Source organism: Myotis myotis, unplaced genomic scaffold, assembly GCF_014108235.1.
Source record: "Myotis myotis isolate mMyoMyo1 unplaced genomic scaffold, mMyoMyo1.p scaffold_m19_p_20, whole genome shotgun sequence".
Taxonomy (NCBI): domain Eukaryota; kingdom Metazoa; phylum Chordata; class Mammalia; order Chiroptera; family Vespertilionidae; genus Myotis; species Myotis myotis.
In genome coordinates, this window is record NW_023416325.1 from 20,807,449 (window position 1) to 20,821,111 (window position 13,663).

Sequence of the window (13,663 nt, forward strand, 5' to 3'; positions counted from 1 at the left end):
AGATTATGTAGCTTAAGCATGATTGTTCGTAGTTAAAGTGATTAATTACCCGCCTGGCACTTAGTTAAGGGGTTTTATTCCCTCCCTAACTTCAGGGGAAAATCCCTACCTGGGGAAACAACCTTTCTCAGAGAGGTGACCTTGGTTAAAACACATAGTGCCAAGAAGGTGAGCAAACATATTAAGAACAGTATGCCATATATGCCAGGTCCCTTGAAACAGCAAGGATGGACCGGCTCCCGGCAGGCAGCAACACTTAGAACAGAGGGGCACAGACTCTGGTGCCTCAGGGGCCAGGCAGCTGAGACACGAGCCACGGGGCCTTGTGGGGCTCGGGGCCGGCGAGCTCAGGCCCCGACAAGGCCGCCACCGTGACTCTCACGCTGATACTGCAGGAATGTGCACCCAGCATTGAAAGATCTTATTTCTTCAACACGAACCGGAACGGGGTTGTTAGGTGAAACCACCCCATTCTACAGTGTTGTCAGTCAGCAGTGGTCGGCAAACTGTGGCTCGTGAGCCACATGCGGTTCTTTGGCCCCTTGAGTGTGGCTCTTCCACAAAATACCACGTGCGGGCGCGCACGTACAGTGCAATTGAAACTTCATGGCCCATGCGCAGAAGTCGGTATTTTGTGGAAGAGCCACACTCAAGGGGCCAAAGAGCCGCATGTGGCTCGCGAGCCACAGTTTGCCGGCCACTGGGTTAGTGCATGTTGGTGGTCACGCATACGAAGGGGTGTATCTAAAACAAAGCATCTCTGTCCCCCGGGGGTTCATGGTCAACTTCCAGCTGCCAGGCGATGTCTCTGTCCGTCCAAGGCTGCCTTGCCTGGCCATGAGGCCGTCTGGACAAACTCGAGAAGTGAGAGCTGGGGCGCGGGCTTCAGTCCGAGTGGGAGTGGCGGGATGGGGAGTCAACGCGCAGCCCCACCCAGGCTGAGCGGGTCCTGGCGTCAGCTCTGCCCCGGCTCCTGTCCTCCAGCGCCCACTGTGGCAGCTGGTTTGATACATCTCCTACTGGGTCCCACTCTCCCTCATCTCATCGCCCCACATCCCTACGGCCACGGCCTCTGGGACACACTACCAGCACTGGAATTCCCGGCTCCATTTCCTGGAGAACCCATAGTAAGGTCGGCGCTGTTCACCTGGTGGTTAAGCAGATCTTACCGGGGCTGAAGGTTCAGGTCACGACCGAAAGGTGGGCCTTTGTGAAGACATGAAAGGAAGGGCAAGGCCAAGGTGGAGGAAGGGGTCAGAGGGGACCAGAGGACAGCCCTAGTCTGAGGAGCTCCTGTCTTAATGGGTCCCTGGCTCCCTGAAGACACTGTCACTGGCAGCAGGTCTGGGTGGCTCCTAGCAAGTATCTTGAGCACCGTTTTGCAGCCAAGCCGGGAAGAAAGGGGCAGGGAGCAGCTGCAGGCCTAGTGGGGAAGGTCCCAGTGGATGGAGAAGAGCTCAGAGATGAATTTTGAGAGGCTGTTACCTAAAGGAGGAGACAGGGCGGAGCCGGGGAGCTGCCCTGGTGTCAGGGTGGTAGGGCCTGTTTGCATCTTCCATGCTGGAGTGGGCGCCTGGCTCGGAAGGAGACCCCGAGACGGGAGGGCAGAGGCCAGGGACGGCATCGAAACTTGGTCTCATGTGCGTCCTCGTAGCTGCCACCCCCCCCCGCCCTCCCCCCACACACACCCATCCGTCTCTGGCTCCCTTCAGTTGTGTCTCCTCTTTGTGTGGGTGAATGGCAAGCTCTGGAAAAGGTAGAGTCTGGGGCTGCGAGGCCATTAAACTAACCAGACATCTCTAATGAATTCATTAAAAAGTCCTGTCCCCTGGAAATATCGACGAGCCATCAAGACGTGTAAAGACAGAACCAAATAGATTTCAGCGGGAAGAGGCAGGGATGCATGACCTCCCTCCCCCCACCCACCCCAGGTAAATACTCCAATCCAACCCAAGCAGGTCAAATAGAGTGAGAAGGATTGTATGTTCGGAACCTGCCAGGGATGTGACATGACACTGCTGTGCCCTGGGCCGTGGAGTGAAACCCCCTCCCCCCACTCACCAGGCCGGTTGTGAATCCCGACCTGGGGCACCGCAGCCAGAGGGCGGCTGTAAAGGTCGCGGTCATGCGTGTCACAGAATAAGATTCATCCCGAGCAGCGGGACTTGTAAACAGGCCACAGGGGTTGGTATTTTTAGGCACCAGGTGGGGGGTCATGTCAGTAGCACCGTTCTCTCTGTTTTCCGGTGATGATGGGAAGCACGATGCCATGTAGAATTCTTGGTTCTAAACTCGCAAGTTCCGTGTGGATATTGGCTGTGGTCAGGTTGAGACGCCCCGAAAGTGTCCCCGTGAGCGCAGGGTGTGGGGTGGAGAAGAAAAGGTCCCCTTCTCCCGCCACCAGCCCTAAGGGGCCTCCGACCTGCCAAATCTTTGCCGGTGGGGACCCACAATGCACCAGGGCCAATCATGTGAAATGAGCAGCCAAGGCTTTGTGCACAGACAAGGGGAGGGTCCAGCTCTGCCAGGTTCTGGGGAGAGAAAGGCCCAGCCTGGCTGCACCCAGCGAGCAGGCCAGGGATCACGGGAATCGCTGTTCTCACGGCCCCTTAACTTGAGCCCGGTTCCCTCCAAGGAGGGCTTGCCTGGTTCACCGGTGACATCCTGGCCACCAGACACCCACCACCTCTGAGGCCGAGTCTCGGAGCCCATCCCTGGTCCACGCCCCAGCTGAGTGCTCGGCCCCAGCGCTGGGTCCGGGTGCAGCTGCCTGGCGTGGCGCTTCCTGACTCCTGGCCAGCGTGGAAACACACCTCCCCTTCCCACTCCCGGAGGCAGGGAGATGTGACGTCCACGTTGCAAAGAGGAAGACAAAACGGAGCTAGAAACTCCGCCTGAGCAACTTATCTTGAGGTCCCTTCTCCAGGGCACAGCTAGCCGGGACCCAAGCAGGGACAGCAGCCACCGTGCTGGGTAGACCGTGGCCACGCTGGGCCATCCCTCGGCTGTGCCCAAAGCCTCCCGGGAGAATCCACGAGGAAGCCCTGCCCCCCAGGCCCGGAGCTGACATGCTGAGCTGTCGGAGGCACCAGGGCGACTCTCCCAGTTGCATGTTTCTGTGTCTCACCGTCAGGCCAACTGCTGAGAAGGCAGGAATGTTCCTGAGAAAGCCAAGTGGGGGCAGGCAGGCTGTGGTGGTGAGGCCCACAGAGTACGTGTGGGGTCCGGGCAGCGTCTAAAGGAAGCCCACATGCTATACGTCTGCATGTCTATAAGTCAAGCCTGCGCACTTCAATGAAGTGCGTGCTCCTGCTTTGGCAAGCCTGTCATCACAAGCATCTCCGATCTAAGTCGGGATCTCAGGCCCTTCAGGGCGCCGGGCAGGGCGTGGCAGGGTGGGAAGCCTGCCCAGGGCCTGGCCCTCCCTTCTCGTCCGCGGCCTCCACCACGCGGCACCTGGGCGGGCCTCCCACACCTGCACGCTGACACCTCAGCCTGAACCTCCAAGGCCTGTCCAGAGAGCCCCCTGGAGCTGGGAGTGTACACCTTCGAGAACAGGTAGATCCAGGGATGAGCCGCAGAGACCCTGGGGGCTCGGGCCATTTAAACAGGATCCTGGGGTCTCAGGGGCCGGGAGGGTCGTTCCCTCGGCGCCCTCTTGATCCCATGGGGATGGTTATCGTTGGAGGAGGCCCAGGCAGGGGTTCCTCTTGCCGCAGCTAAAACGCCTGCACTGTTGGCGGGGACCAGAACCAAACCCGGTGTCATCCCTGGTGAGACACCCAGAACTGAGAGAAAAGCATCCGCTGCGTTCCTAAACACACTGCCGCCTTCCCACGGGCGGCTCTCCATCAGCCCTCACTCCTCCGTCTGTCCCAGTCACCCCAAAGCCAAATCTCCAAGCCCCTCCCCAAGCCCTTTGTTGCAAGCAAACCCTCCCTGTGTGGCCTCATCCTGGCCCGCGCTTGGGCACTAAGGGACTGACCGACCGAGGTAGCGCTGGCAGCTTGAGGCCCTACAGAGGAAGCGGACAGCTCTGCCGCCTCCCCTGTCCAGAACGCGGAGAAACCAAAACTCAAGTTCAGGGCCAAGTGTGAGGGTGTGCAGAAAGGGTGTGTGTTTTCTTGTCATTTGCGACTCTAATGATGGACTCACGTTGCCCGCTCTTCCCTTTCTCTTACACCTTACCCACCTACTAAAGGAGGAGCTCTTGCTTGGTAAGTGGATGAAATCCGCAGACATGAGAGCATTTCTTAGACGCCACTGAGAGCCTTAGCTCCTGCTCCGGGGGAAGGACGCACACAGATGCCGTAGAGCTTTTTGTTTGTTTTCAGTCAGACTATTTGACTTCCTCCCCCCACCCCCTTTCTTTTCCCCTTTAATTGAAAACTACTAAAATGTCATTTTGTGACCTTGACATTACATATATCTTTTTAAAAGCTCATCTTTATTTCATTTCTTTTCCCCATGTGATACTTGTTTAAGGATCGATTCAGGCAACTTTTTATTTAAAAGAAAAAATAGTCCAAATCATGGAGAATTTGGTTGAAGTTTAAAACTTTGGCTTTATCTTTTTTATTTTTTTTCAGTTCCAAGATAATTTTTTTTTCAGGCCCACAGTCCCATTTCTTTCCCCTCCCCCTTCCTTTATTTTATTATTGTTTTAGATTAAGGGTGTATCCACCCCCCCCCCCTTTCTATTAAGTTGCCTCTTTGGTTTGTGTTAATTCATTAGAAATTAAATTTTTGTATAATTTCCTTTTTCTTTTGTTTAATCTGGATCGCATGCTTTTTCTCTGCATGATACCTCAATCTTCCAGTTATCCTAGCAGGGGGTAAATATCTCCTTTCTGTGGTATTCTCTCAGGAAGTTGTGCTTTTGTTTTTTGGCGTCTCTTCTTTCCTCTCTCCTCTCGTTACAGTGCATCATGACGGTAAACATTTCTAGGTTGTCTAGACGCAGCCGCGGCCGATGCTCAGCGCCTTCAACGGGTGTTTTTGCTTTCAGATCACTGGCTCGGGGTCTGCTGCTGACCTCTTTACCAAAACAGCCAGCCCGCTCACCACCCCCCGCGGACGCTCCCAGGAGTACGACTCAGGCAATGACACCTCCTCGCCGCCCTCCACGCAGATCAGCTCCAGCAGGTCGCGGGGGCAGGAGAAGGAGAGTCCCAGTGGGGAACGCAGCCAGGGCCAGGACCTCCACAGTGGCAACACCTCTGATTCAGGGAACTCCTTCACCACCTCCTCGCCCCAGAACAAGGGGCCGGCTCCGGACAATCTCTCCCCCACCAGCAGGGGCAGAGAGCCAAGGTCAGTCCCCTGGGCGGGAGGAGGGAGCCGCCTTAGCTCCGCATCGCAGTCTCGCACCCTTGCCCTGCACCTCCCACTGGGCTCCCACGCAGGAGTCTTTTATTTGCAAGAGGAAAAAACTCAACTTGAACTGGCATAGTTTTTAACAAATCCTACTTTTTAAAAATGATTTTTGAAATATTCAGCTTCAGGTACAGCTGGATCCAGGGGCTCAAAAGTATATCCTTGGGAATCTGTCTTTTCCATTACATCTCTCAGCTCTGCTTCCCTCTGTTGCTTCATCCTCGAGCGGGCCCTCCCAAGGCACTGGCAGATGTCCATCCAGCTAACAGTCCATCTGTGTAGCCAGCCACTGGAAGGGAAATACCTTTCCCCCAAACTTCATCAGAGCACAGGGCAGGTGCTCATCGGCTCTGCTCGGCCAGCTTGGGCCACTTCCCGCCGTGGACCAACCACTCTGGCCCGGGGGAGGCTGAATTCTTGTCTAGAATAAATCGCTGTCATTCAAAGGTAGACTACAATATTTACCCAAATGTACTGAAAATTTATGTCCACACAAAAACCTGCAATTAATGTTTGTATAGCAGCTTTATTCTTAATTTCCAAAACCTGGAAGTAACAAGATGTCCTTTAGTAGATAAATGGAGAAATAATCTGTGGCCCATCCAGACAATGGAATATTATTCAGACCCAAAAAGAAATGAGCTTTTAAGTCATGAAACGACATGGAGGAACCTTAAAATCCATACTACCAAGTGGAAGAAGCCAATCTGAAAAGGCTGCATACTGTATGATTCCAACTATCACATTCTGGAAAAGGCAAAACTGGAGACAGTGAAAGGACCAGTGGTCGCTGGGGGCTGTGCTGGGAGGGGGATGAGCACAGAGGATTCTTAGGGCAGGGAAACGATGGTGTACGAGACTATAACGGTGGATACGTGTCATTATACACTTGTCAAAGCCCATAGAATGGGCACCACCAAGAGTGGACCCTCCTGTGACCTGGGCTTGGGTCAGGTTTATTATTTATAACAAATGTACCATTCCGTGGGGAATGTTGACCGTGGGGTAGGCTGCACTTGTGGAAAGTTATAGATATAAAACTTCACATGCCTCTTGCCCATTTCACACACCTGCTGGATGCAGTTTTCTGTGGAAAACACTTGTGTGCAGCCACGCAAGAGACAGCTGTAATGCTGTTTCATCACCGAGGAGAGCACCACGGGAGCCGCTGCTGCAGTTTGCTGCCCACTCACTCCACACCCTCATGCAGGGTCTCATCCCTCAGCTCCAGGCACCTCCCACAGGCCGGACACCGGTTGGTGCTGGAGAAACAAAAGCGGGGGCCCTCTCCCCGGGAGCGAGTGTTGATGGGGGAGCTGCAGAGGTGCAGGAGGTGGGAAGGACTGGCTTGCACTCCGCCGTACAACAGTGGGGTCTTCCTTCTGGGGATGGGTCTGCTCTGGTTCACAGTGGCCGGGTTTCAGAAGACAGCCAAGCTGAGCGCGCCCGTCGTCCCAGTACTCGGGAGGCTGAGGCTGGGGGACCGTGGGGGCCCAGGAGCTCTGGGCTGTAATGCGCTAGGCTGATCGATAGGGTGTCAGCATCAATATGGGGACCTCCTGCGAGTATGGTGACCTCCCGGGAGCGGGGCCCACCAGGATGCCTACGGAGGGGGAACTGGCCCAGGTCGGAAAGACAACAAAGCCGTGGCGGCAGAGCCGTCTGCAAGGACAGAGCACCCTGTGTGCCCAGCACATGGTCACGTCAGTCCTGGACACACCGCTTGGCATCCACACAGACCTGGCCTCTGGTTTGCCGCCTCAGGACATCCCTGACCCCAGTTCACACCCAAGCTTGGCTGGGAGCCAGGGCTGGGCCAGAGTAAATGTCAGTGTCTCCGGAACAGACAGTGACATTCCCAGATGAGCAAGGACACGTGTCTACTGACACAGGGCTGTTATGCCAGGAACACTAGGAGTAGTGATAAAAACACCAGCAATCGTAATAGTGGCAGTTAGTACTCATGGAGCCCGAACTACATGCTAGGTCCTATGCCAAGTGCTTTCCACAAATCATCTTCCTTCACTCAGGGATAGGTCCCAGTATAACCCCTTTTTAGCAGTTGGGGAAACTGAGGCTCAGAGTCATTCGGAAACGCAGTTAATGAGGGTCAACACCAGATCCAAACACAGGTCTGTCCCAGACCTGGAGCAACACCTAGAAGTGTCCAGCAGTTACCTGCTTAATTTGCTCTATGTGGGCAGTCACACTAAATCATTCAGCCCCAGCCTTTCACTTTGAAATGTGAATGATCTTTAAATCCACTGCTCTTTGTGTCACGTCAGCTCTGAGCAGATGGCTGAGTGCAAGAGGCATGAGCTCTTAAGTCCGGGGAACCCTGGTCCGTGAAGGTGGGGGGCTGGTGAGGTGCAGGGGCATGGGCTCGGAGCTGGACAGGTGGGGTTTGGGCATCGGGGAGGCCCGGAGTCCTCTGTGAACTGGGGTACAGTGGTGCCGCTTCATGAGGCTGTTGCTCAGACTGAGATGATGCCTGTGAAGGGCCAGGGCACTGAGCGTCTCAAGGTGCTTGTTCTGCAGCTGTGTTGACGGCCTGGGGCCCAGGCCTCAGGCTCCGGCCCAGGGGCTGGGACAGTGTCCAGAGAGACATGAACCCCGTCCCCAAGGCGCTCAATGTCTGCAGAAGGAAGAAACAACCATGAGACCAAGAGGTCTCGTTGGCAGAGGGAGGCATGAGGGCTGGGGGGGACACACTGGAGGGCACCCAGCCAGATGCAGGGGGTGTCAAGGAAGGCTTCCCTGAAAAGGTGAGGTCAGCCTAAAGCCTGAACCCTGAGGAGTTTTCAGGTGAAGAGGGGAGAGAGGGGGTGCCAGGCGGTGGGTGCTCCAAGGCCGGACACAAGGGAGGGGACAGGGACATTCCAGGAGGAACACACAGTCCCCCAGGCCCAGAGTCCAGAGAGGTGAGCTGAGCCTGAAGGCTGAACCGCGAAACCTACTACTGTTGTTGGAACTTGACCTTGGTCCAAGCCAGTGAGCAGGTCCTGACTGAGCCCAGCGTGGCCCTAGGCAGGTGAGAACACAGAGCAGTCGCTGTCCGCGGTGGCTCTGAACAAGCTTCTATACCCTTTGGGTCTCAGCTCTCCCGGGTGCAGAACGGCTACACTATGGTTTCCAAAACTTAATCCAGCTTCTTGATTTTTACCCTCCCTCTGTACCACTGTCACTTCAGCAAACTCACGCTTCACGTGAGGACACTTATGGTGCCACCTTAGAGAGAACATCGTATCTCTTGTCCTAAATAGAAGGCACCCATAACAGCACACGGTGAAACGTGTGTTTATTCCAGTTAGTCGCAATGGCCTGCTCCTCTCTGGGAGCCTGCAGCCTGGAGAGGTGGTGAAACCCAGCAGCACCCACACGCCTTCCCACTAATGGAATCAGGGCCGGGCAAGACTGGGCAGGGAGTAGATCTCCCAGCACGTGATGCGATGTTATTGACCACCGTGCCCCTGCCCAGTGGCCCAAAATACTGTGGAGTGCCCCCTTGGGATGTGTCCCTCTCTGCCTCTACTCCAGCCTCGGTGGCCTGGGGTCACTTCCCGGAGGCAGGACGGGAAGAGGAGGGCGGGGGTGCGGGGAGCACCACAGCTGAGGCAGAGGTGGGAGGCGAGTACCAGCACGGGCCCACAGGCCAGAGGCAGGCGGTACTGACGATGCTCTCCCTCCCACAGGGAACCGCAGTCACCGGTGAAGAAGTCCAGTGCCGTCCCGCCCACGGCCCAGAGCTCCCCCAGAAGAGGGTGCGCCCGCAGCTCCTCCCATGCCAGCACCCAGTCCTCCAGCCACTCCTCCCGGTCCCCCAGCCCCAGGGCCTCCCCCAGGTACACCCGGAGCCGGTCCGCCTCCTCTGGGAAAAGGTGAGTGCGCCTGACCTGGCTCTGCAGCATTTCCTCCTGAGGGAGCTGATGAGGTTCCAGGGACAGAGCCGTCCTGGGGCCCGTGGGCAGAGGCGTCAGGCAGGCGTGAGCTGAATGCCATTATCCAGTACGAGCTGCTGGCCTTGGGCCTCCGTTCAGCTCTCTGGGCCTCAGTTTCCTCATGTGCAAAATGAAAATAATAATACCCTGCAGGATTGTTCCAAGAACTACAAGGTACTTAGAGCAAAACTTGGAACATTATAAATATTAGTTATTATTGTTACTATTGGCATGATGAGGAGCTGATGTGTGTCAGTTAGCTTCTGCAAAAAAATAAAGTAAAATAAAATACCCCCCCAACCCCCACCCCACCGGCTGTCATGGCTCAGTGGTTGAGTGTTGACCTATGAGCCAGGAGGTCAAAGTTTGATTCCCAGTTAGGACACATGCCCGGGTTGTGGGCTTAATCCCCAGTGGGGGACATGGAGAAGGCAGTCAATGAATGATTCTCTCTCTCTCTCTCTCTCTCTCCTTCTCCCTTCCTCTCTGAAATCAATAAAAAAAATATATTTTTAAAAATTAAAAAAAATTACCCCCAAACTTAGCATCCTTAAACAAGTATTTACTTTCTGATGCTGTGGATCAGTGATCTGGGCTGGGCTCAGCCGAGTGGTTCTTCTAATCTCTCGGGCTCATGTATGTGTCTTCCGTGAGCTGGGGCTGGCTGCTTTGCTCCGGGTGGTCTCTCACCTTCCAGCTCACTTGTCTGGGCTGCTCCACGCTGCGATGGCCAGGTTCAGAGAGAGAGGGAGTGCGGAAGTGTGCGAGGCCTCTGAGGTCCTGGCTTGGGATGGACGTGATATCCCTTCTGCCATTCTGTTAGCCACAGAAGTCACAATGACCAATCAGACGCAAGGGGTGCTCCTCTGAGTGGGCGGAGCTGCAAAGGCACATTTCAAGGGGGGTGGCTACAGGAAGGTGAGGGAGTGTCCATTGTTTGCATTCTACCACTGAGTTACAATAGCGATTAGTAATTGTTTCTTTTTCTCCGTGTGGAATAAGGATGCAGCAGAATGCACAGACACGAACCCTCAGGGCTGGAAGTCCACCTAGTCATCCTGGGGCTTCACGCAGTCCAGCTCCCCTCTTCAAACAGGAATTCCCAACAGATGTCCTTGAGCAAATTATATCCCCTCCCTGTGCCTCTGTTTCCTCATACACAACAGGACTGGTCCCAGGACCCAACCCTAGGATGTGCTGAGGATTAAATGAGATAATGCACCCAAAGCTAATATTAGTTCAATGTCTGGCACAGAGTAAAATGCATTGATATGATAATACTGGAGGCCTGGTGCACAAAATTCGTGCACTTGGTGGTGGGGGGGGGGGGCTTCAGCCCGGCCTGTGCCCTCTCACAATCTGGGAGCCCTCAGGAGATGTCCGACTGACGGATGTCTAAACCGTCAGTCAGACATCCTTAGCACTGCTGCGGAGGCAGGAGAAGCCCCCGCCACTGCCACTGAGCTCACCAGCCATGAGCCCAGCTCAGGGCTTCTGGCTGAGCAGCACTACCCCTGTGGGAACACACTGACCACCAGGGGCAGCTCCTGCATTGAGTGTCTGTCCCCTGGTGGTCATTGAGTGTCATAGCGACTGGTCATTTCACTGTTCGGTCGATTTGCATATTAGCCTTTTATTATATAGGATAGACACATCATGGCTAATATTTCCCACTGCTGGCTCTGTGTTAGTATGCTAAGTGATTTACCCTAATTTACCCATTTAATTTACAGTTCTATGGGGTAAGTACTGTTATTACCCCATTTTAGAGATGAGAAAACAGAGACACAGAGGCATCACCTACCTAAGGCCACGTGGCTAATAAGTGGCCAGGATAGGAAGAGCTCGGTAAGAGGAAGATGCCCACATTATTAACCACGTGACAAGGAGGGCAGTTAGCCAGGGAGGGCCTGCTGCCTTGGCCTGGCCTCCAGAAACAGAAGGCCTTCGCCCAGCTGGCCATCCAGCAGCCCTGGCGGCCGGCAGGCTTCTCAGGCACAGCCTCCTCTCCTCCAGGTCCTACTCGCGCTCTCCCAGCTACTCCTCCAAGTCTGGCCCAAGGAGCCCGCCCAGCAGAAGCTCTGGATCCCGCCGCAGCCCCAGCTACTCCCGCTACAGCCCCAGCAGGTACCAGCCCCACCCCCTTGTACTGGCCCCGCCCCTCTGAGTAGGCCCCGCCTCCCAGGCTCACACCAGAATGTCCCCAAGCCCCGCCCCTACTCCCCTTAGGTCAAACTAGCCAGACTAGGAATAGGATGATGATTGAACTGTAGTTCCCTTTGTCATCCCAAGTGGCAGCTGAGACCCCAAATATATCCTTGTGCCCTAATATACCCCCACCCCAAAGGCTCCCACGGCGACACCCCAGAATTCACACCTCCACCATTCACACCCCCCAAACAGCCCCTCATCCCTATATTGAGCCCCCAATTCTTACTCATCAGGGCCTGGGTAACCTTCAGATCCTCACCCCTGCAGCACCTGCACCCCTGTAATGCCCACCCTCAAAGGCTGACACCTTGCCTGCGGTGCTCACCCTGCCCACGATGCTCACCCTGCCCACCGTGCTCACCCCGCCCACTGCGCTCACCCCGCCCACCGCGCTCACCCCGCCCACCGTGCTCACCCTACCCACCGTGCTCATCCTACCCACAATGCTCACCTCACCCCGCCCACAGTGCTCACCCTGCCCACGATGCTCACCCTGCCCACCGTGCTCACCCCGCCCACTGCGCTCACCCCGCCCACGGCGCTCACCCTGCCCACCGTGCTCACCCTACCCACCGTGCTCATCCTACCCACAATGCTCACCTCACCCCGCCCACCGTGCTCACCCCGCCCACCGTGCTCACCCCGCCCACCGTGCTCACCCTGCCCACGGTGCTCACCCCGCCCACCGTGCTCACCCCGCCCACCGTGCTCACCCTGCCCATGGTGCTCACCCGCACAGACTCCACAGCCCGGCCATCTTCCCTCCTGTCCTTTGGGGCCTGAGCAGACCCCGCCCCAGTGGGAGGGCATGTGTACAGGAAGTGAGTGCCCCTCTCCCAGCCCCTCGCACAGTAAGCCAGGCAGCCCCAGATCCCCAGTAATCCCCTCGCACCCCTTCAGGGAACGGGACCCCAAGTACAATGAGAAGAACTCGCAGCAGCGGGAGCGGGAACGAGAGCGCAGGAGACGGAGGTCCTACTCGCCCATGCGGAAGCGCCGAAGAGACTCCCCAAGCCACCTGGAGGCGCGGAGGATCACCAGGTGAGAGGGGAGGGTCACCAGGTGAGAGGCGAGGGTCACCAGGTGAGAGGGGAGGGTCACCAGGTGAGAGGGGAGGGTCACCAGGTGAGAGGGGAGGGTCACCAGGTGAGAGGGGAAAGTCACCAGGTGAGAGGGGAGGGTCACCAGGTGAGAGGGGAGGGTCACCAGGTGAGAGGGGAGGGTCACCAGGTGAGAGGGGAAGGTCACCAGGTGAGAGGCGAGGGTCACCAGGTGAGAGGCGAGGGTCACCAGGTGAGAGGGGAAGGTCACCAGGTGAGAGGGGAGGGTCACCAGGTGAGAGGGGAGGGTCACCAGGTGAGAGGGGAAGGTCACCAGGTGAGAGGGGAGGGTCACCAGGTGAGAGGGGAGGGTCACCAGGTGAGAGGCGAGGGTCACCAGGTGAGAGGGGAGGGTCACCAGGTGAGAGGGGAGGGTCACCAGGTGAGAGGGGAGGGTCACCAGGTGAGAGGGGAGGGTCACCAGGTGAGAGGGGAGGGTCACCAGGTGAGAGGGGAAGGTCACCAGGTGAGAGGGGAGGGTCACCAGGTGAGAGGGGAGGGTCACCAGGTGAGAGGGGACGATCACCAGGTGAGAGGGGAGGATCACCAGGTGAGAGGGGAGGGTCACCAGGTGAGAGGGGAGGGTCACCAGGTGAGAGGCGGGAGGCTGGGGCGACCTTCACCCTCACTCCCACTCCCTCACCACCAGCTCCAGCCTCGGGCTCTCTCCAGGCCTCCCTGGGGCCGGATTACAGAATTGTGGGCGCTCAGGGACCACCCCGCCCCCAAACTCCCAACCACCGAAACTGTTTGCCTTCAGAACCTCAGGGCCAAGTCAGCACCCCAGCCGACCCTACTGGCTGGAGGGCTGGGGCCAGCATGAGGATTGGGTGTGGCCAGAGTTGGGACCAGGAGGCGGGGCTGGGAAGAGAGTGAGGTCAGGCCAAAGCCATGGGCCTGGGCCTTTGCCTGGGGATGACCCACAGGCTCAGAGTCCAGGCTGAGATAGGCCCATCCGTATCTACACCCTAACCAAGTTGCGGAGGGCACATGGGGTTAAGTTTAAAGGTGTTTACAGGGAGGTGAGGAGGAGAGTCC

General features: G+C 56.7%; 1 protein-coding gene across 1 annotated transcript in view; it reads left to right on the forward strand.

Annotated features, from left to right (window-relative positions):
* Positions 1 to 13,663, forward strand: part of SRRM4 (serine/arginine repetitive matrix 4) — a 120,029-nt gene that overhangs the window by 104,904 nt on the left and 1,462 nt on the right. The window contains exons 9-12 of the mRNA XM_036354022.1: positions 5,009 to 5,313; positions 9,069 to 9,254; positions 11,331 to 11,441; positions 12,426 to 12,566. Of these exons, the coding sequence (XP_036209915.1) occupies positions 5,009 to 5,313; positions 9,069 to 9,254; positions 11,331 to 11,441; positions 12,426 to 12,566 (743 nt within the window). The remainder of the gene's footprint in view (positions 1 to 5,008; positions 5,314 to 9,068; positions 9,255 to 11,330; positions 11,442 to 12,425; positions 12,567 to 13,663) is intronic.